Source organism: Lates calcarifer, linkage group LG5 (genome assembly GCF_001640805.2).
Source record: "Lates calcarifer isolate ASB-BC8 linkage group LG5, TLL_Latcal_v3, whole genome shotgun sequence".
Classification (NCBI taxonomy): Eukaryota; Metazoa; Chordata; class Actinopteri; family Centropomidae; genus Lates; species Lates calcarifer.
The window spans coordinates 20,095,309-20,117,572 of NC_066837.1; the positions used below are offsets into that span (position 1 = coordinate 20,095,309).

The 22,264-nt window shown below is 38.8% G+C and overlaps 1 protein-coding gene across 1 annotated transcript in view; it reads left to right on the forward strand.

Annotated features, from left to right (window-relative positions):
- LOC108875774 (zeta-sarcoglycan-like) overlaps positions 1 to 22,264 on the forward strand; it is a 303,691-nt gene that overhangs the window by 198,710 nt on the left and 82,717 nt on the right. The window contains 1 exon segment of the mRNA XM_051070717.1: positions 3,241 to 3,342. Coding sequence (XP_050926674.1) covers positions 3,241 to 3,342 — 102 coding nt within the window.

Consider the following 22,264-nt stretch of genomic DNA (forward strand, 5'->3'; position numbering starts at 1 on the left):
TGTCTGTGTATGTTTTACAATAGTATGTGTTTCTATATATGAAGGTGTATACTGTGTTTATATACAAATGTTTATGTGTGTGTCTGTATATTGTAAGTAAAGATATTTGTGTGTGTGTATTCCAGGGAGTGTGTTTGTGATTCCCCAGGTCCTCAGGTTGTCTTATAGGTTATTGAATAAGCTCATTACTCCACTGTATATTCAGCATAATGACTATAGATCTAACAACAACACTGAAAACCTCTGGCTGGTTTAATGTATCGATCTGACACACTCTTATAATTTTGCTCTGCTCCAATTTGTAAGTATATATGTGTCAGTGGATTACATAGAGGCCAATATGTGGGGTTAGTATTGGTATCTGGTCTCCCCCTTTTTTTAAGTGTAGCTGGTTTGTTCAGCCCTGCACACACCTCTGTTCTCATAGCTGACCACTGCCTAGTGTCAGCTATGAGTCAAACTCAACATGCTATAGGCATGTTTCAGTCTATTTTGCTCCAATTTTCATCTGTTTCCTCTTTGAGGTTTTTTTCCCATCTGTATTTCTTTTCCTTCTCTTCCATCTCCTCTTTTCCGCATCCTCCCAATTTCTCTCCCTCACTGTCTCTGCTCTCTCTCGTGCCTTGAGTACATTTCCAATTTGAAAGGCTTTGTTGCTTTGTTGCACCTAACAATTAATGATAATTCACTGCAGCACTCTGAACAGAATTCCTATCTTCATGGACAGTTTCATCAATATTTGTGAACATGAAAAGAAAGCTGGGAACCAGGGAAGCAAGACTAATTTGTTGTCATCGAGCAATACATTCTGTGGGAGAGTTATTCCAATTGAAGCCTGAATTGATACAATCCCCAATGTTTGTTTGAGGCTTTAACCAGGAGATTGCCCTAAGATAACCACAAACACAGTTGTTGTTTTTATTAATATTATACATCTCAATAATAAAAAGAAATGAAGAAAAATAGCTTTGACACAATAAACAAATATGCTAATAAAATAAAAATTATGTATACATTAAAATATTGTCTATGGACATTTGTATTCTGTCAGTGAGTACATCTGATCTCTTATCAGCTCACCTTATTATTTAAACAAGGCACTGATATCAGAGAAGTTTTTCCATGACATCTACTACAATACCCAGAAACCTCACCAAACTCTGACCAAGTCCACAGTCAGAGCTACTGTTGCATTGCTATGCTCTCTCCACTGTAATTCTCCTCAGCATCGATTTGACATGGTGCAATAGCTGCTTCTTTGCTCTGTAAGAGTCCCCACTATCCTAAAACCCTGCATGGCTGTTTGAAAGGAATTTAATCTCACCATGTTAGTCTGATCCAGCGATTTTTCAAGCGTTCACTTGTATGGAATCAGTAAAATGCTGCACAACTGATCATAAACCGGCACAAAGCTATTTTTATTACAGAAAGCTGGCCAACTTATCAGAAATAGTGTGGTAAAGCGCACAACTTAAATTTGTGCTTTACATAACTTTACAGAGCTCAGCGTTTTACACTGTTTTTCTGAAGCTGAAAAAAAGGCCTTGACATGACATCATAAACTACATAAGGCATTGCTATTACTTTTCTTTTTGGTTATTTGTAATGGTGATGAATAAGGAAAAACAGGGTATGTGTCAGTAATTCAGTCATTGCAAAATGTACTTGAATCTAAACCTTTTCTAATGTAAGTAGGGTTTTTTTTGCCTAAAATGTGTCATTTGTTATTTTAGTACATTGACCTTCATTTGAAGAGGCTCCCCATAGAGAGCCTAAATCCTCCCCTCTTTCCCAAGCTAACCTCTATTCCACTCACTTCTACAACTTGATGGGTTTTCTCCACAGGGGTTTCTTTCATCTGTTTCTCGGACAAGCTGAAATGCGTTCCTGGGGTTTTCTTTGTGCATTGTAAGCTAAATGGTTATCTAAGATTTCAGCACCTTGCAGTTTTGACGAAGATAAAACAACTATTTTGATAGCATTTCAAAACCACAGCTCTCATGAGGCTTTGACAGTGTGCCAATGACTCAGGGGATATACTGTTGCAGAATTCTAACAAAGTAAGCGCAATGTGTATATCGAGTGTTACTTATCATTTCCCCTCCTGTTGCCCTTCCTTTCTGTGTTTTTGGGATGTACTAGTTATGTATGATGCTCTTTGAAGTTGAATGAATGCATTTATGATCACATGCTTACTCCAAGTAGACTGTTAAGAATGTTATCTGTAAAACAGGATCCTGCTGCGGATGAAGTAGACTTGTGTGAATACATGATATTCCCATCTCACATCAATATTACACTGCTCATCAATGACTAATATTAATAAGTACTACTGGGTATCTAGAGATCCTTAAAAGCTCTGAACACATTTTAATTTGTCTAAACCCAAGACCTTAAAAAGTGTAAATGTCTTAAATACTAACATTCATGTTGATATTTAGTCAAGGCTTATTTGGAAGATAAAGCAAATGAAACCGGACAAGTACCATTAATTGTGTATTTTCATAAATTTAAGATGTGAATGAGACTAAAAGTGAAACTGTTCCCAAATTGTATTTTTTTAAGTGAATGGGTAAATACTAATTTTCCCAATGTGGTGTCTTCATTCTGGTTTTGTAATTCTACATAGCAGTGACAATTTGTAGTCCAAAAATTATAGTGAGATACAGAGCAGTAAAGGATCTGAATACACACCTCTATCCCATGACATACGCTTAGTCAAGTGCAGTTTTATATGATGGATGGGGTAAACTAGTTGTTCAGAATAACATTTAACTGGATCAATCTATGTACATGGATACATTTATGTATGTGGCCCTGAGTTTAAGATGTGTTATCATTGTTTTGCAGGAAGGGAAAAGATGCTATAAAAAGATTTTTTTAAATCATATATTGGGCATATATTGTCTTCAGAAAATATTCAGACCCATTAACTTTTTTAACTGTAGATTTAACTGTAGATTTTATTTTCATTTTAACTTTATTTTAAAATGACAGTTTTTGCAATCAATAAATCTGCAGTTGAAGTTGAATGAATGCATTTATGATCATATGCTTACATTAAAAATATATTCCTAGTAGACTGTTATTAGGCCATCTGACACTTTGCATTTGTGACCTACCACTGTTAAACCACTCCTTATCTGTGTGTATTCCTATGTATAATACAATGGTACTCTTTTAGTGATTTTTGCATTAATTTTAATTGTTTTCATTTGACTTGTTATTTTCTCTCTCTAGGATGGTATGGGAAACCTGCGGGTGACAAAGGAAGGTGTCAGATTGGAGGGAGTGTCCGAATTCTTACTGCCTTTATACGTCAAAGAAATCCAGTCTCGTAGGGTAAGACAGTGTGCGTGCGTGTGTGTGTATTTGTGTACTTATATAACTCAAAAAGAAAATCATGTTGCACCACAGAACAAAAACATATGCATTGTTTGAGTATTCTTTCAGGTTTATGTGTTATCATGTGTATGTGTTTGGATGTATATGTAGTCATTCTTCATCAGTTCAGTCTTTTCAGGTTCAGCTGCTTTCATATTTTTTCACTATATGTTTTACAGTACAGTGTATTGTATGCATCTATCCTTGGTTAAAGCAAGACTATATAAGTTTTGCAGAGCAGTAGGAACAGTGGCCTTTGCAGCCACAAGTGGTAATTGCAATAATTATAGTCCAACAGAATTTAATGCAATTCAGGGTCTGAAAGGTTTTGGGTACTGGAAGCAGTGAACCCCCAGAAGCTAACAGCTCATTTAAAGAAAACAAAGCCTATCAATTGGTCAGGCAACACAAAATCATTATCTCAGTACAAATCAGCAATCACAATGCCCACTCATGTTAAATCAGCATTCAACTAATGTGATTGACCGAAACAGCAGTTGTATATTACAAAGTAGATGCTAGGAAGGCTGGTAGTTTAAACTGATTATCCACGTTACATATCGAATAGATAATAAGCTAAAGAGCAACTGCCCCAATGATGAAGAGGTTGATAAATGAAAGAAAGAATTACAGATTTAGCATGCCATTCTCCCAATAGTCAGTGTGCCTTTGAAATCATTTTGAAGCTGTTATTTTGGATGTTTTAGGATGTTTGTTTGTGCGTGTGCAGGTGTGTGTGCATGCGTGTATGTAAGACACTATATTCCAACCTCTATAATGAGTTGAAATCAGATGTTGTTCCCAGCAGTCTGGGGTTATTTGTCATGTAGCGGTACATATGATCCAGCACTCTTCCATTCTGTATCTCCATTTATCACACACAGAATCATCATCGATCCCGTCAGCCGAGGCACCATGGACACTATGTCACTCTATATAGGGCACCGTGACACTGTGTGTGTGTGTGCTTGAGTGTGTGTGTGTGTGTGTGTGTGTGTGTGTTCATATGTACGAATAGTAAGCAGGGGGGGATTGACTTTAATAGTGTCACGCCATCTCAAACACATTGTATGAGTGTGTGTGTAGAGCAGGTGGGATTTCAGTTGCACAGCAAGAGATTAATGGTGTGATGGAGTAGGATGGAACGATATAGGACAATTGATAGACAGGAAACATATGAAAAATGTAATACTCCATACAGCTGAGGTGTAGGTTTTCCATTCTGTGAAACTAAAAATGTTTGACGATAAATGAATAGAACTCCAAATAAAGGCTTGTAGAGGCTCTGTTTCTTTAATAACACTAATACTTGCACTGATGCTGTTTGATAGGAAAGATTACTTAATTGTAGCTGAGCATATTTGCATTTTCTACCACTATGTTTTTTTTGTAGAACATGTGTAGGAACCTGAAATACCATTTGCACACCAGTGCTAGATAATCTCAGTGTGAAGTGCATAAAAACATTACCCATTGCTCAAGCCTTTACACACATGGCCATCATGATTTTGACAATACTGTTTCTTTTATACATATATATAAGCATCTTAGAATGCACAGCTCATCAAAACTTAATCTGGATGGACTACAATAGCAGAGGACCACATCAGGTTCCACTCTTGTCAGCCATGGACAGAGATCTGAGGCTGCAGTGGACACAGACTCACCTAAACAGACAGCTGAAGACTGGAAAAATGTAGCTGGATTCTTGCTGAGGTACACAGATGGTAGGCACAGGATTTGATGTGAACAGCATGAATCCCAACCTGTCTTGTATCAACAGATCAGGCTTGTTGTGGTGGTGAAATGGTATAGGGAATATTTTCTTGGCAGACTTTAGGCCCTTTAATACAAATCAGTCACGGGTTGAATGCCACAGCTTATCTGAGTATTGCTGCAGATCACGTGTATCCCTTTATGGTCACAATTTTCCATCTCAAAATGGTTACTTAAAGCATGTTAATATACCATGTCACAAAAGTTATCTATAACTGGATTCATGAACATGATAATGAATTCAGTGTACTTCAGTGTCCTCCACAGTCAGCATCTCTGAATCCAATAGAACAGCTGCAGGATGTGGTGGAGCAGGAGATTGGCAGCATGAAGGTGCTGTTGACAAATCTGCAGAAATGATGTAATGCAGTCATGTCTACATGGACCAGCATCCCAAAGGAATGTTTCCAACATCTTGTGGAATTGGTGTGACAAAGAAGTCTGTTTGAGAGGCCTTACCTAGTATTATTATGGTGATCATATGATATATGGCTGTAGTCAGAAAAATAGAGAGAACTACAGAGAATTAGTGTTAGATGAGAAAAAGAAAAAAAGGAATAACAAGATGAATGTGGAGCTCTAGTGAAGGATATATGATAAACACATGAGCACAGTATAGAGGATTGGAGGGTATACTGATGCAAAAAAAAGAACAGGAGGATGGTTAAGATAAAAATGAAAGAGAATGAAAAATAGTAATATCTATCTATGTATATCTATCTATCTATCTATCTATATATATGAGAGATGAATGAAGTGGGTTTAGAGGTGTCGTAGAATGAGGGAAGGTTGATGAGGAGAAAAAAGTAATTACGGAAGAGAAAAGAGGAAGAGAAGAAAGGGGCTTGTATGCAGAGATAACAGGAAAATCAACAAATGCTTGTGTAGACATGGTTATGAGTGGAATAAATAAGTGAGAAACTGCTGCAAGATCAGATCTCTAAAACGTTGCTTTTATTTTATACTTTATACTTCTTTGCTGGACAGTGGAGTGCAGTGAAAAAGGCTGAGATGCCACAAAAAGGTTTTCAACAGGATTTGCACGAACATTGATGTTGATGCATGGCATGATAACCCAGAGAGCTATCAAGAGTGCTTTGTATACTATGGATGCGGCACCTCCTGTTTTTCAAGTACAGCATAAATCAGGTTTTCACTACTTCAGATGTTGTTGCTTTCTTATTTTCTCCCCAGTCTGTAATTTGTTGTTGTTACATTTTGTACATTTTCTTTGAAGATATGTGAGTCAAATCCCTGTAATCTGCTTCACAAATATGTTGAGATTCAAGCTCGCAAATCTTCCTAACACTACCAACTGTGAAACTGTGCATTTGAATATACTATATACTGAATAAAAATTAATTTAACTGAAATGTGGAATTGTAAACTTAAAGCTGATGTAATTAAATTGAATCTAATTAGTAGCCCTGTAATGACAGGTTACATGGGTTGTAAAATGATTTATATGATAGAGACCTTTTTTCATATATTTGCAGTGATGTCAGAGAAATTGGAGTCAATCTGCACATTACCGTGTCACTATTCATCATCTGAGAGCTGACATTAATGGTATGTTCACACAGGAACCGCCTCTCACTAAACAGGTATTACCCATGGGACATAAATGCAGAATCTTACTCACATCAGCATGATTAAACATGAGTCATTTTCATCCCAGTGCATTGCTATCAAGATGGCAGCAAATAATATACTACTGCCTGACTTGGTATCTTGAGACAACTGTGACAGGGACTGTGTGGTTGTAAGCCACATTTGATCATCACAAATTGTCTTCAGATTGTTTTCAAATTGAATGGACTGGTCATAGTTTATAATGGCACCTGAATATATAAGGTCCCTTAATTCACACTGTACATTAGTAGAAAAACCAATCCATGAAGTCCAACAAATGCTCTGTAGACATCCGCTATAAAATTGTGGCAAGGCATAGATCAGGACAAGGGTATAAAACCATTTCTATAGCTTCGACTGTTCTCTGGACCATAGTGGACTCAATAATGGAAGATGTTTAAAACCATCAGGACTCTCCCTAGAGTTGGCTGTCTGGCCAAACTGTGCAACCTGGCAATAAAGGTCTCTATGGTCAAGCATGGTGGTGATAGCGTTGTGCTATGGGGTTGCCTCTCAGTAGCAGGAACAGAGACACTGATCAGATGAATGCAGCCAAGAATCTGTTTACAGTTATATCTACAACCTAATAATGTGTGCAAAAAATGAAGAGGGTCTGAATATAAAGCCACTGTATATTGTATATTTTTACACACTGGATTTGTTTCCTTTAAAAGCTTTATCCTGTGTGATAATGGTTTGTATGTGCGTGTCTTTGCACACTGTATGTGGGTATTTGAGTGTGTGATTGTCAACCAATGTGTTTGCGAGGCTGTGTATGAGGGGTTGTATGCACCCGAAAGTATCTATTGATATTTTTCCTTTCAAAAGTTTATTTTTATACTTTATTTTCAGCAGATGTTGATGTTTTGTGTCTTGAGAAGAAGCCAATGCATATTTGTGTATGTGCAAGTTTGTGTGCATTTGAGTGTTTGTGTGAGGCCCAGCTTATCTTCTTACATGAAAGCAAACAGCAGGTTGCCCTCACATTTTCAAAAAAAGCAGGCGTGTTCTTATTTTGATATTGACAGTCATCGTGCTTTTACTGTGAAGTGTGTTTGTGGAAGGGGTGGAAGGGGGTGGGGGCATGCTGAATTAGAAGTATCCACTAAACTCCCTAAGGACACAACAGTCTACTGCTTGTTTTGTGAAGAGATATACTGTTGAGAAGTGGGGAGACAAAAGACAAGAACCATAGAGAGTAAGATGGAAAAAGAAAAACTATGCAGAAAAATAAGGGTATAAAAAAAGGAAATCACTGAGAGAATAACAAGTCATTAAACTACAAATATCCATGCACTTAACATCATTCACTCTCTGCTGGGCTGCACAACTAATTGCATTCAAAGCACAATTCAGACAGCAGCATGAAACATACCACAAAGTCCCATATGATTGAGCTATCGTGAAAACTTCTAGAAGATGCCTGTTACATGACCACAGGAGCATTCATAACATAGTGTAATCCTTGTACAATTCTGCACCCAACAAGCTCCCGTAGGCAGAAAGACAGCACAGAGGCAATAATTCTGCACCTGGCCAGGGTTATGGCTGCAATTAGCCCTTATACAGGACCATCATACATGTCCCCTGGTCCTGAATGGCTACTTTAGTGAAGTCCCCTTTTATCTTCATTGTGTTCTACAGTGTTACAGAGTTACAAAATCACCACAGGGAAAGTGGACTTCTCAGCAACAGTTCAGGACCAAGATCCTTGCTGCATAGGTACTGAATAGCAATCCAGACCAAAAACAAAGTAGACCTTGAAACATGGACTCCATTCCGTTTAACTGAATTCACATCAGTATAAGTTACATTTTCATCAGTCATCAATCAAGTATTGCTGTTAGTTTTAGGTGTCTTGGGAAAATCAAACAATAAATGCATACAGTGAAGGAACATTTAGATGTAATCACAGGTGAAAATTAAGACAAGCATAAGCTAAGTTGTTGAGGACAGCAAACACAAGTGCTCATAAATAACACATACACAAAATAAGCAAAACAGTTTGCTGTGTTGGTTCCAAGAGCTTTTGGCAAACTGTCCTGGCTATAGGCTTACAGCTAAACCAGAAACCAGGGGACTCCTGAAATGACACCATGTCATTAGCCAAGACAATGTTGAAAAAAAGAGACAAACACACTCGGCAAACTAAAGAGGATCCCTTGGGCCTGGAAACCTACACGAGATAAGAGTACTTCAGCATGTAGAGTGATGGAGAAGTGGGAAAACCTTTCTAACAGAAAATGGGAAATAAGAGATGAGAGAATAGAGAAATAAATGGAGATAAGAGAAAAGGTAGCTTACAGTATTTTGATAAATGGACGCAAGGATTTTAATGTTTGATGCAGTGAAGAGGAGACTGGGGTTAAGTTTGGTTTTCAGACATTAAGACACAGACTTGACTATTTTGATAAACAGGTTTAAACAAATGATGCAGTGGTAAACAAGATTAGTAAAGTACAACTTAAGTCTGTTGTCATGTAGAAGTGTTTACCAAACCTTTTCTGCTGGGCCTCTCTTTGGGGATGGAGATACTGCCCTGTAGGTCAGACAGTAGGCTAATGGTTTGATAATCACCAGCTGATGTTTTACCCATTAGTTTGCAATGAGCCTCAAAATATTTTACTGCCTTTGTTTCTATACAGAGTTGGTTCATGGTCTGTTTGATGTTTTTACAGCAGTCTGTTCACAGAGGTCTCTATGCTTTGCTGGCAGTATAGTACCCTAACACATGACACCTATGTTTACTATGTATCTGTAGCCTGCATTACTGTATAAATACCATAACCCCTTTTTAAAAACTAATGTGGTGAGTTTGGTTGAACCACTTGCATAATTTCTTAAACATCTGATGATGTTAAATCAGCACAGTCTTTGTCATGGGTCTGATTTTTTTGGAATGACAGTTTGGTGTCCCCATTAACAAAACTGTAAGTGCACTTTAATGCCAAAAATAGCTCCCCTAAATTTAAATTTTGGAAAAATAAATTTTAGGATATAAAGAGATGTAGAAGAGGATGAAGATGACATCCTCCCACGCAGATGTATTATGCCGTATTCAAAAACATCACACACACACACACACACACATACATGCACATTTTGCATAATCGGGGCCATCCCCCAGCAGCGCATTGTGGGAGAGGTAAATGGAACATTGTGACTCCCAGAGAGAGCTAAATACAGAATGCTGCATATAAACCACACGCTAACAACAACAACAACGACACACTGAGAAATTAGATTGGCTGGGTGGGAGGGAAAAAGACAGGGTGCGGGAGAGAGAAAGATAACTGTTAAGAGGAAGGGAAGGGAAAAAAGGCGAGGAAAGGAGTTTGGAAGGAAATAAAGGGGTCAGGGAGAGGCAAACATACCTAAACAGGTGGTAGAAAAGGTGTGAAGAGATGTAACAAGAAAAGGAGAAACAGAGGAAAGCAAGAGGGCTGAGAGATGGAAATAGAGAAACTAATTGTTGAGATAAGAGAAAGAAAGGTTTAAAACCCCAGTATGTGCCATAAATGTAGGCATTTTTGTCATGATTTCATTTCACATTTCCACATCAGTAGGAAAGGTCAGATGGGTTAATTATGTCTTGTTTTGTTTTGTTTTACCTGCTTTACAGGTAAACTGATATTACTGTGTAGTTTGAGTATGAAGTCAAATAAATCAACTTTGCTGACTAATTTTGGCAGAACAAACATGCTTTGATTTGTTTTTTTGAGCAAGTTCTGATTAGAGATTTTTTTGGTGTGTGTGTGTGTGTGTACCTTTGTGAGGACCAGTTTGAATTTTAGACCTTAGGAGTGAGGACATGTTGGCCAGTCCTCTCAACGTTAAGGATTAAGGCTTGGTTTTGAGGGTTAAGACATGATTTTTGGTATAAGGTTAGGGTTAAGGCATTTAGTTGTGAATGTTGAGGTTAGGGTAAGGCTAAGGGATAGGGAATCCATTATGTCAATGACAGTCCTCACAAAGATAGAAATTTAAGTGTATGTGTGTCTGTGCTTGCAGCTCATTATCAATAGAAGAACAATAACAACCAACACTGCAGAAAAAAAGAAAATCTACTATAGAGAGTTTGTTTAACAGAGCATAACTAGCACAACTGTCACAAAATACAAAATCCCAGTGCCTTAGTAAGGCACTGAATGGAATGGGAAGATACTTGTTTCAGGCAAGCAAAGACATAACAGGTAGTAGGCAAGAGTTGCTTGAGCGCTTGGCGGCAAGGCGACATAGATGATCTGGCAAGGAAGCACTGTAAGGCACCAGGCAGGAACTGGAAGGCACCAGAGAAGCACAGGAAAGTCCTCAGCAGGCATTTGGAGGCACCAGGGACGCTTCAAGAGACACAAGACCTGGAGCAAAGACTATGTGGCTACTGAATAAAGCTGGTGAGCAGCCAAAAACTCTGCCAGCCCTGGGAACAACATCACAAGCCAGAATTTGGAAGATATCAGACACAGCACACTAGATGCGTTCTGACAAAAGTAGAGCCACATGGCGTAGAATAGATGAGTCACATTCTCCATGGAAAATTCAAGGTACACACCACGGACAGATCATATTGTAACAAATGTGGCAGAGCTCATTCATAGACATGAAAGGCTGAGCCAAAGCTGCTTTATTGACTGATCTTAGAGGCTGATTGATCAACAGGAAGGTCTGACTCAGGTGTACACACAGATATAGCAGTGAGAATAAAAGACTGGCAGTCAGAATAGGTTTCAAGCAGGTTAAAGGTGCAGTAGCAGTTAAGCAGAAATGGCTGGAACACTTTGGCACAACAAATCCTCCAAATTAAATGACAAAACATCACCCTAGTCAATAGGACAGTACCATTTGTCTTCCTTCCAAGTTAGTGTTGTGGCTTAGGGGGCCTTCATCATCATGGTTATAATAGAAACATGTGGTTATGCTCTAAAAAACAAAAAACAAAAACAGCATATTCTGTTGTTTGGAAAGTGGCAAAGAGCAGAAATCTCTTGACATCAAAGTCTGACCCGCCCATGCTCCCTGCCCTCCTCCTTGTATCTATAATGACATCCTTTCTCCTTTGCTACCGTCATAAATAACACAGTGGGCTTTGTTACTTGAATGTAAAAATATGTTGTTTTGGGGCAGTTGCTGAAAAGTCTGATGCAGTCATTTGTCTGTTCTTTTTTGACAGCAAGGCAACATAGACTATCTAGTAAATACTGGATGAGAATCAGTCAACTGACAGAAAGGATGGTAATTCAGTGACCCTGGTGGACATGTATGGGATGACAGATGCTGCGTTCTGCAGTCTGAACCAATACATGGCTGATTGTGACAAGCTGGTGTTTCTTTGGTGATTAGACAACTGAACTATAGGCAGTGCAGCCCTCTCCTTCTCCTTTACTATATGATAGTATGTGTTATTTTAATGAAATACAAACAAATATACTTGCCTTTTAGTTGATGGTCTACCATTTACAGTGTAGGCGGCCTCCATAGGTGCCACCATTGTTGTGTGATGCTGGACAACTGCTGTTCCATGATGTCATAGTAAATGGATTTGCCCCAAGTTCGCACGTAGGAAATCTAACTTAATGTGGCATTCCATTGTACTGTCTCTGGTAGGTTGTCAGATAAGCTTGACCTCTGAAGCTCTGTGGAAAAGCTCTGTGGTTGCTGCGCTTGAATTTCTTCATGTGTGGAGTATTTTTTTCTCTTTGTCTTACAGTCTGTATGCACTGTATATATGAAAAAGTATGAATTTATTTGGAAGATGATTCCATTGTTACCCAGAGGTTACTCATTAGAGCCAGGAGGTTATGTAGGGTATTTCATGATGTGCTGCTGCATTTTAAACGCACACTGTGGATGTAATATTCACTCTGTAGCTCGCCTTCACTTCTCTATTCCCACAAAGGCCTGTCTTTAGTGACACAAACATGCATGGGTGCACACAGTCACACATACACAAACACAGACTTTTGCCACTATGTCCTATAATTGTCCCCATAGGGACCCCATGACGACCTATCACCACCACAGGAGGCACAAAGAAAACTTCGTTTATTCTGCTCTTGTGCTGTTGTTCTGTATCTTTTTGATTTGACTTTTCTTTTTATGTCGATCTTTTCCCTTTTATTAGGCCTTTTCTTCCTTTACTCCCTGTCTGTCACGTTTCTTTCTATCTATTGCTTTCTCTCTGTGTCATTTTTCTTCTGTCTTTCTCTCTCACCCCTGTAGTGATGCTGGCTCCCCAGAGAGAGGCTTAGTTATGTGCAGTAGACTGCCTGGATACGGGCTTCACTTCCTGGGGAGAAAAAAAAAATCCTGGCACACAGTTATGATACTGTAGATGTATGCATGTACAGGTAGTGAGGCAAGGTATAAAAGAAGGCATGTCTTAGGAGGTGGAGCCCAGTAAAACGATAATTAAAACTGCCATAGAGATGGGTTAGATTAAAAAACAATAATGGATGTATGAAACATAATGAAAAAGTTCGAAGCAACAACAATGAAATAACCCCTCTCATCCACTGCAGCTTCAAGGAAGACTGGAAAATGTGGGGGGTGGGTTAAGGTGGGAGGATGCCATAACTTTATTTTTGCTGTTTGTCAGTTTTAGATTTATTACTCCCTCTCTTTGCCTCATACTTTCTCTATGCCTCACCTCTGGGGACCTGAGCTAGCTGAAACTTCTCCAACTCTGGAGCTGTAATTGAATAGCAGAGAGTTCTAATGGAACATTAGGCTGTTCCTGTCTTGGCAGGCCCTATTGATTTTGACTTGTAAACAATCCCGGGTAAATGTAACTGAGCGGATGCAGACCTTGGTATAGGCTATAATTCCATGCCCATTGCTGTGCAACTGTTGAGCTGTGGCAAGTCTAACTGTTACAGTGTGGCTTTGTTTGGCTTTAATAGCATGTTTCTCGAAGTGGCTCATGCTTGCAATCTCCAAAGAATAATAGCAGGTAATTTTTGTTTGTTTGACTTTCTATTCATACCTTTTGTTTGTGATAAAGAAAAGAGTGCCACAAAGTCACACCGTCAAGCACACTTGATTTTAATTGCACGTCACCTGGGGTGCATGATGCTGGTGTTTTTCTTTGCAGAATAATAACTTTTTTTAAATGTTATTTTCTGTCTGTGGGGATGCATCGAGTCTGACGTGTTTTTATGTCCACAGTGCATTCCATCATCATCACTGTATAAGGCCACCCTGTGAAAGTGATGCAATTAAAAAAAAACAAAAAAACATAAGCCATCATCCAGACACGCTGTCAACAGGAAGTTAAACCACCAGAAACATTTGATTTAAATTGCGTGTCATCCACAGTGAATGTAATATGTCACATGGAGAGTCTATAGGCGTGAGTGACTCACTTACATTACATACTGTAAGCGTATCAGTGTGTGCGGTGAAAGATCACATATATACTTTGCCACAGAGTACAATGTACAATAGAGATGACAATTGCTGTAGATAGCTAAAAAGAACTGTTGCTTTGCATGTCTGGTCACACTTGTCCTGGTTCATAAGGTCAATAAATCCTCTTGCCAGTCTTGTATTCACCTGTGCTTCAGTTACTTGTGGTACTGCTAGCCCTTATACCACTATGCTTACAAGTAATTGCTCAATTGTAATGCAGTGGGTTACAGGCAGTGGGGAATATTTGACACATCTGACCTAAGTTGTCGCCATATTGCTGACGCCACAGGATTTGTTCAGGGCTTAGTTCTTGGTGTTGGTTGAGCTGACATAGCTGTACTTGGCAGACATTCAGGATTAAGGAAATATAGGTAAAGTGTTGATGCTTTAACAAGTTCATTCATTTTTTATCAGAAAGCCATCTTTGTCAGTGAGCTGGTGTTTCCTTTCATTATATTTCCCTTTCTTATTGCTCAGAAAGTATAACTCACCAATTTACCATAAAAGCAGACTCAATATGCAGCATATTCCAGTCCAACAAATGTAAAGTGTATTTGATTTAACCAGCATGTTGCCTTTAGCGGGTGGCTCTCACTATAGGAGAATTTCTCCAGCCTTCACTCTTCAGAAAGGAGTGACTTAGACACGCTGTCGGTGATAATACTTGTCGACATGCAGAGGGCTTGTAAGATGTCTAAGCTTTTTCAGTGTCCCCTGAAACATTAAAAAAGATATCAAATAAGAAGTCAGTGCCACCACTGAAGTTAATAGAAGATAATAGAAAAAAGAAGAAAGAAAAGTTTGACTGAGAGAGGTCTGCAGAGGTTAGTGGGGCCAGGGGAAGTGGGGATTATTTGATCATTTTTCCAGAAGTAAGAACACAGTTATAAATTCTTTATTCAAGACTGTGCTTAGAAGCGTGTGTAGTTAAGTATGTGGGTGTGCATGTGTGTGCAGCAGTCTGTATATCTGTCTGTCTACATGGGCAAACATCCAGATTCCTGTGTGTCCAGTGTGTGAGTGCCCGGCATGTACATGTGTGCCAGACGTGGTCGCGACCCATGTAAAAATAGTCCCCATTAACATTTAACAGCATTTTTCAGAATGTCAGGAGAATGAAAGTCACATTGGCCCTTGAGGGGAGAAAGGAAACGAGACAAAATGAATAAGAATATTAATCCCTTCCTCCAAAAGATCATTCCATCCCTCCCTCCAGCTGCTGTCTCAGAGGTCATATCATCCAAAAGCCACAACAAATCCCCTCATCACAAAACTTGACTGGAGAAAAAAGGGCACATCATGCCGTGCCATGTTAAATGTAAGAATTTTGATAATGCTGTCATTAAAATGGATATTTCTTCACTCAACGTCCATCAAAATGTGCATGCCACTCCCTTGTCAAGCCAAATTGTACATCTGCCTTTAAGGGCAGATGGGCACCAAAAGAACGTCTTCCAAGTATAAGCATTGGCCAACATGTCGTAGAAGTTTCTCTTTTGCAGCACACAGCACTTCTTTTCTACCAGACGATAATATTTTTTACATGGCCTGTTTTTTCAACCACAAAGGCTGTAAAAATATGAAATGTATTACTTAACTAAACTTACTGACCACTTTACATTACTCAGCTTCTATTATTTAAACCTTTACTAAAGGAAAAAGGGTGCAATCATTTGTTTTTAAGACTCTTTTCTCTTCTCCTTTCTTACATGGCCCCATAGGGATGCCCAGTAGATGATATGCCTGCCTTAATAAACTAATTTTTAAAAAACCAAGACCTGCTCTTGAACACCTTCCTTTTAACTAATCCTGGCTCTAGGCAGCATATCCCTCCACATCCATAAATGCTGCATTACTGGCATAAAGACAGTAGTAACCATTGAGCACAAGGCCATCAGCTGTGTGCCAGCACTCCATTTAACATTTGATTTAGTGAACTACACACACTCAGGGTCATTGATAGTTGGCTGGGTTTCTTCTTGAGTGCAGTTTTATTTTAGACTTTATTACCTAAACCCAAAGCTACGCTATACGTTCAGCTCTATATAGCACTGTGTTTGTCCTGTTCTTCTCTAACAGCTACGGCTTGAGCTATGACAGCCACAATTTAAAGTAAAACGAAGGATTATGATTCTTCGCTTTAAAGCGTGTTGAGCTAAGTTTTCACTGTACATTCAAGTTTGAATACCCCCCAGTCCTGGTTTCTGTGCAGTAATTGGCATGATGATTAGGCGAGCAGATAGCTTTGTACGGACAAATTTATCTTTTTGCCCACAGCTAGTTTCAATGATAGCATCAGTGGGAAAATGAGAGTCTATATTAGGTAGAGGGACAGTCAAACAGAGATGTGTGTTTCCACAGCCAGAGCTATGCATTTACTGAAGTGTGTTAAAGCATTTGTTCAGAGTAATCACCATGTCAAATTAAGTGTGTAGAATATATGCTCTAACATGAGAGAGATTCATGTTAACTGCACTGACTCAAACCCATAACATGAAGCATGATGAGTAAGTGAAGACAGCTAAAAAAAATAGTCTTCTATAACTGACGCTGGTTGACTATAAGCTGTAATGTGTATATATCCCTCTTACTGTCTTGCCTGTTCTACTATTCTCCTGAACAAAAACAACAACAAAAAAGCTGAGTCACTGACGTATAAATCATATAACTGTTTCAATATCCTACATTTCTGATAATAGTGTAGCTGTTAGTGAAACCTGTACCTTCAAGAACATCACTCATTTGACATGTAAAAAGCTGACAGACTGCTTTTATCTATTTACTTTTATCTATTTTCTTTTTTTTTTTCATACTTTATCCTCAAAATTATACAGATTTTGTCTAATAATATAGAATTTTCTTTCTAAATATTTTGACCATATAGTATTATGTAAATTAATGTCATACATTTTACATGGACACACACTTACACAAGTGAGTTCTGCCTCTTTCTTACACACATGGACACACAATAATATTCCTCATGTGTGATCAGATTTGTGATATGCATACAAGTGGTACAAATTTTAACATGCTTTTTATACTGAAAATGCATTTACTCCAATAAATACATCAATCTGACATTGTCAGTGCATTTCTACACACCCCAGCACACACACACCTGCAGATATTACATATTCACAGGTTGTTTCCACGGGAACGGTCACAATCCACTGTGTGGAATTAATTATGGGTGGACATTTGAATTAATTAACTGGACGGGAGTGTGGCATTACACTGCTCTGGCCTTATGACATTAAGCACACAGTCACACTCATACACACACTCGCACAAAGACTCACATATTCACACTAAGGAGACACACACACAGATTAGATTTAATTACCAGTGTGCAGATCATTGGTACAATGTGGTTCAGCCTTAATTACATATTGTACTGTTCCTCTATGTGTGTGTGAGAGAGAGGAAGTGCTTGACAAAAAAGAGATAGTACATGGATCAGTTGCATTTAAGTTACATGAATGTTAGTGCAAAGTAAGCAGGTTTCATTTTCTGCTGTTCCAGTGCAACATCCACATATGGCAATTCTTGTGTCTTATGCTAACTCAGCAGGAAAGCCAAGCCTTCACAGTTGCAAACTTGTCTCTAATGAAACTTACAAATTCCCTAAAGGAATATTCTACCAAACACCTGTGTTTTGACTGTAAAACTGTCACCGCCTGTAGGCTTGGAAGGTGGCTCTAAAAATGTCGACGTTTTTGGCTTTGCATGAATTCAAATGTATGGAGAAACTTCTCAACTACAATAATCCACTGACCACACGTGATGCTCCGAATACATAGCCTGACATTTAACCATTTTATTTCATTTCATTCATTCAGGTTGATATTGTGCTCACATTAGCTTATTTGCCCCAACCAATCAGTAGCCAGTGATCATATCTGTCTCAACAACATTTTAGTTGACTGTAGTGGTTGCAAGGAGCATAATCAAAGATATATGCAGAATTGAATTGAGAGCAGTTGTTATTTATGTAACTATCTGTGTCAGTATTAAATATCTGTCCTTTTCACCATTTTCATGGACACTTTTCTGTCATGTTTTTTATGGATATAGCTAAGGAAAATGATGACCCTGTTTTGAATCACATATATAAAGCTCTAATTGGTCTAATTCTTTCTGTAATTGGGAGAAGCCACTGTTCAGCACAACACCAGACCTCTCTGAATCACTGAACAAATCTGAGATATGACAGTGATTTAGAGCTCTGGAACTAGGCTACTAAACACTCAGATGCAGCTGTGGGGTTTATGATAGTAAAATGTAAACAGTTCAATGTCTGAGCTATATAGGTTGTTGTTTGCAGTCTTGAGCAGCTTGTATACAGTTAGAGAACAGATATGTGGTGATGGTAAAGTGCCACAGTCCCCATGCCATGATAAAAACAGCCTCAGGATGAGTATCCTCATGCATTTATCATTTGCATTTATAATTGCAGAGCAGAACTCCTGAAGTAAATTGAAGGGACAACACCTAATGGTTAAGTGCTCTAGGTCTGGTGAATAATTAGAGGAAAGCACTGTAACATCAGTGCAAATTTGTTGATTAAGTAGCACACTGCCACTCTGGGTGGTGGCTTACATCTGGCTTCTTTGTACAGAACCTGCCAACACAGTGAAACTGCTGTATTCCACATCTGTGTTGGAAATGCTGGCTTGTAGCAGTTCTTCTCCTTACCTGAACTGTATGGGATGGATAATGTGTACACACATACAGTATCTAGCTATATTGGTCATGATGAATTCTTCCATCATCTATTTTTGTTCACATCAGAAGAGATCTGCAAAGAATTTTAGGATCGACCTTAGGGACACCACCAAAAAGGTCAAAAAAAAAAAAGGAAAAAGAGAGTTGAGCAGTAGATGGGAAAAGGATAGGACCAGGCAGAGATGCCTGCTTCTAAGCAAGACTCATCCGATCCCTGGAGTGGCTACAGTCCTTCTCTTCCACCCTGCCAACCCCAGTGCTCTAGATGAGGATAAATCTCTTAAGGCGTTTTGCCAAGATTCGAGAGGCTGTTTCCCTTCATTAAAAACAGGGCTAGAGTTTGTGAAAACGGTTTAGGTTCAGCACTAAACTCTTTGTTTTAATCACTCAGTATAATTATCAGTAGATTCATATTTTTTATGAGACATGTTTAAGGAATGTTTCTTATTTTTGAGATGATTGGGTAGTTTTGAGTGTGTAATATTACATTCTTCGTTTTATATTCAATTAAAATTGTTACATTTATTTTTGACATTCTGACAAGAGCATATGACTTGGCAGACTGGAGACTCACATGTGTCAAGGTATGGCACCTTTTGTAGGGAGGTACTGCTCCAGGAAAATGTCTCCAGCACTTCCTAAATAATTAAAAGGAAGCAGGATTTAGACATGCTTTCCTAGTTGATGCCACATGATGTTCTTCCCAGTAAAATCATGAAGGATTAAGTTTGCCTTGACATAGAGGTGGGGGTTGGGGTGCAGTGACATAGTAATAGATCTGCCACTGAGAGAATCTCATTGCTGTACTCAAATGTCAGTCTGGCACGGCTGAGGGGATGACTGAAGATGCTCTTTTCCCTTAAGATGCTCGAGCTTGGCACAGCTGTGGAACAGAAAAGCCAATTATCATACCAGACAATGGGAAGCTTCCATTATGCATCATGCTCCAAAGATATCTGGGAAATCCAGTGTTCCAGTCAAGAGACCCTTGCCTAAGTTGACTAGGTGACTGATACTCACATATGCAGCAACATACACAACTTTAAGCCAGTATTCTGTAACCACAATGCATAATAGAAAATGCCTCCTTAAAACTGTAAATCCAGAGATGGGGCAACCCTTAATAACCAAATGCATCCCATAAAAACCTGGCAGGCAGGTAACAAGCTGTTATATAGGAACTCCTATACAACAACCTTGATGGTTGGTTTAGGTATTGACAGCAGGCAGCAGTACCAGTGCGGTAGCTATGTCAAGTTCATTTTTTACAGCCCCAACCCAGTCAGTCTATCCCAGCCAGCTCTATAGTACTTTGAGCACAAAACCAGCTCTATACCACAGAAACCTGAAAAGAGGATAGACATACACATAAAAGGCAAACTCTGTGATATACCAATCACAAAGAGGGAGAAGAAAGAGACAAGAGGTGCTGAGAGCCGGTGATGTAGTTTGTCATTAACTACACATGATGCAAAAACAGCTATGAAGAAAGACAAAGCAAACTTTGCCTGAGTTTTGAGGAGGATGAAGACCCAGATCAAAGCACAGTGGATGAAAAATAGACAGGAACCATGAACCAAATCTGACGGGCAGTCCTGAGAAATAGAGAGGAGACAGTGAAAAGAAGGGAGAAAGGAAGAGAAGACGAAATCGAAATCCCAAGACAAAAGACAGAACAGATATTTGCAGCTCAAGCAAATTGTCTCAAAGGATTGTTGGTATCTGAAAGGTACATTCAGAAGTACTAAATACAAAATTATCCTGAATATTAAAAATGGACTGTGTAGTTTATATTGCAAATTCAACACACTTTTATTGTTTATACCTTTGAGATACTTTTCAGTTGTCTGATATTGTACCATAGGAATGGGTGAATGATTAATAAAGCATACCCCTGTGTGTATCTTTAAGAGGGAGCACAGATATGTATAGGTAAAGGACAAGAAAGTAAGGAACACAGCAGAGGGAACTAAGATTAAGCAGTAAGCACTGGATGGAGATCAAAGTGAGATATAACAAGAATGTAAATAAGCAGGGGGTCTTCAGTTGCCTGAACAACTGAGACTTGAAAATTAATTGAAGAGAAGACAGTTGAAAGAGAGTTCAAAGAAAAAGTAAAAGAAAATGACAGAAGAGAAAGATGAAAGTGTGATTTTGTACTTCATCCTTCTTGCGTCCACATGCCTTTTCTTGTCCCATCCTTGGTCACTGTTTACTTCCTGTAGAACTAGCATATTAGTTCCTTCAGCACCTACTGTACCTTTGAGGAAATCTATGCTACAGTCTTAAGTGCTTACATTACTTTCATATCTCGGGAGTTGTTGGCTACTTGAAGGCAGCACAATAGATAGAACCAGCTATGTACTGGTAAGTGCTTAAATGCATAGTGATTGTGAATCAGTAGATGTGCACACTCCTTACTCCTAGTAGCATATGTGACATTTGAGTAAATAAACAACTTGATGGATTATTCACTCATATGTCTATGCAATTTGTTATTTACATTTATATATTTTTTCTAATCCTCTTTAAGGTCACATGTGTGTAAACTCCTTCGGTTTGTCATTTGCAGAAAATGGAGAACAATAAGTAATTGGCTCATCTTATGCAGCTCTTGGTTTCTGTCTGCTGTTCCATCAGTTCTTTTCATGGGAAAACAGTTTCTAAGATGTACTCTTCCCCATGGTTGAGAACCAGTTCATGCCTACTCTTGGGTCTCTCTTGTCCTATCCTTTACATTAATCCCCAGTCCACTTTCTCTTGTTCCATTCCTGGAAACCATTATTGTCCTCTATGTTTCATCTACCATTTAAATCATGTAAAATTTGGCTCCTTGGCTGTAGCCCCTTCCTTGCAAACTGTTCCCATTAGGTTCCATCTTTTACATTAAGAGTGGAAATCTTGCAAATTCACTTCAGTTGCCTTTTGTTATGTGTGTGTGTGGAGACTCAGCACCTAGTCTATAATGGCTTTCACATCTTGCTGCTCAAACCAATCATGATGGACAGATGATATCTAAGTTCTCTCTCATCTCTTGGCTGCTGGTGTGTGACGTCAGATAGAAATCCAGCTGTGGCCAACCTTCTCATACTGGAAAATAATGACTTCATGTTCACCATATATTTTAGAAAATGAGTCAGCTCCAACATGTTCATTTAGCTCCATGGATTGAAACCATTCTCTGTCCTTTTTTATCTCCATCATGTCTTATCCCTCACATCAATTCCCACTTGTCCCCCTCACACTCTCCTCTCATCTTTGTAAACCATTCCCATGTTCCATTTTATGCAATGTTTCACCATCAAGAGAATCCACTTCATCTCTCTCATGTCCCGCC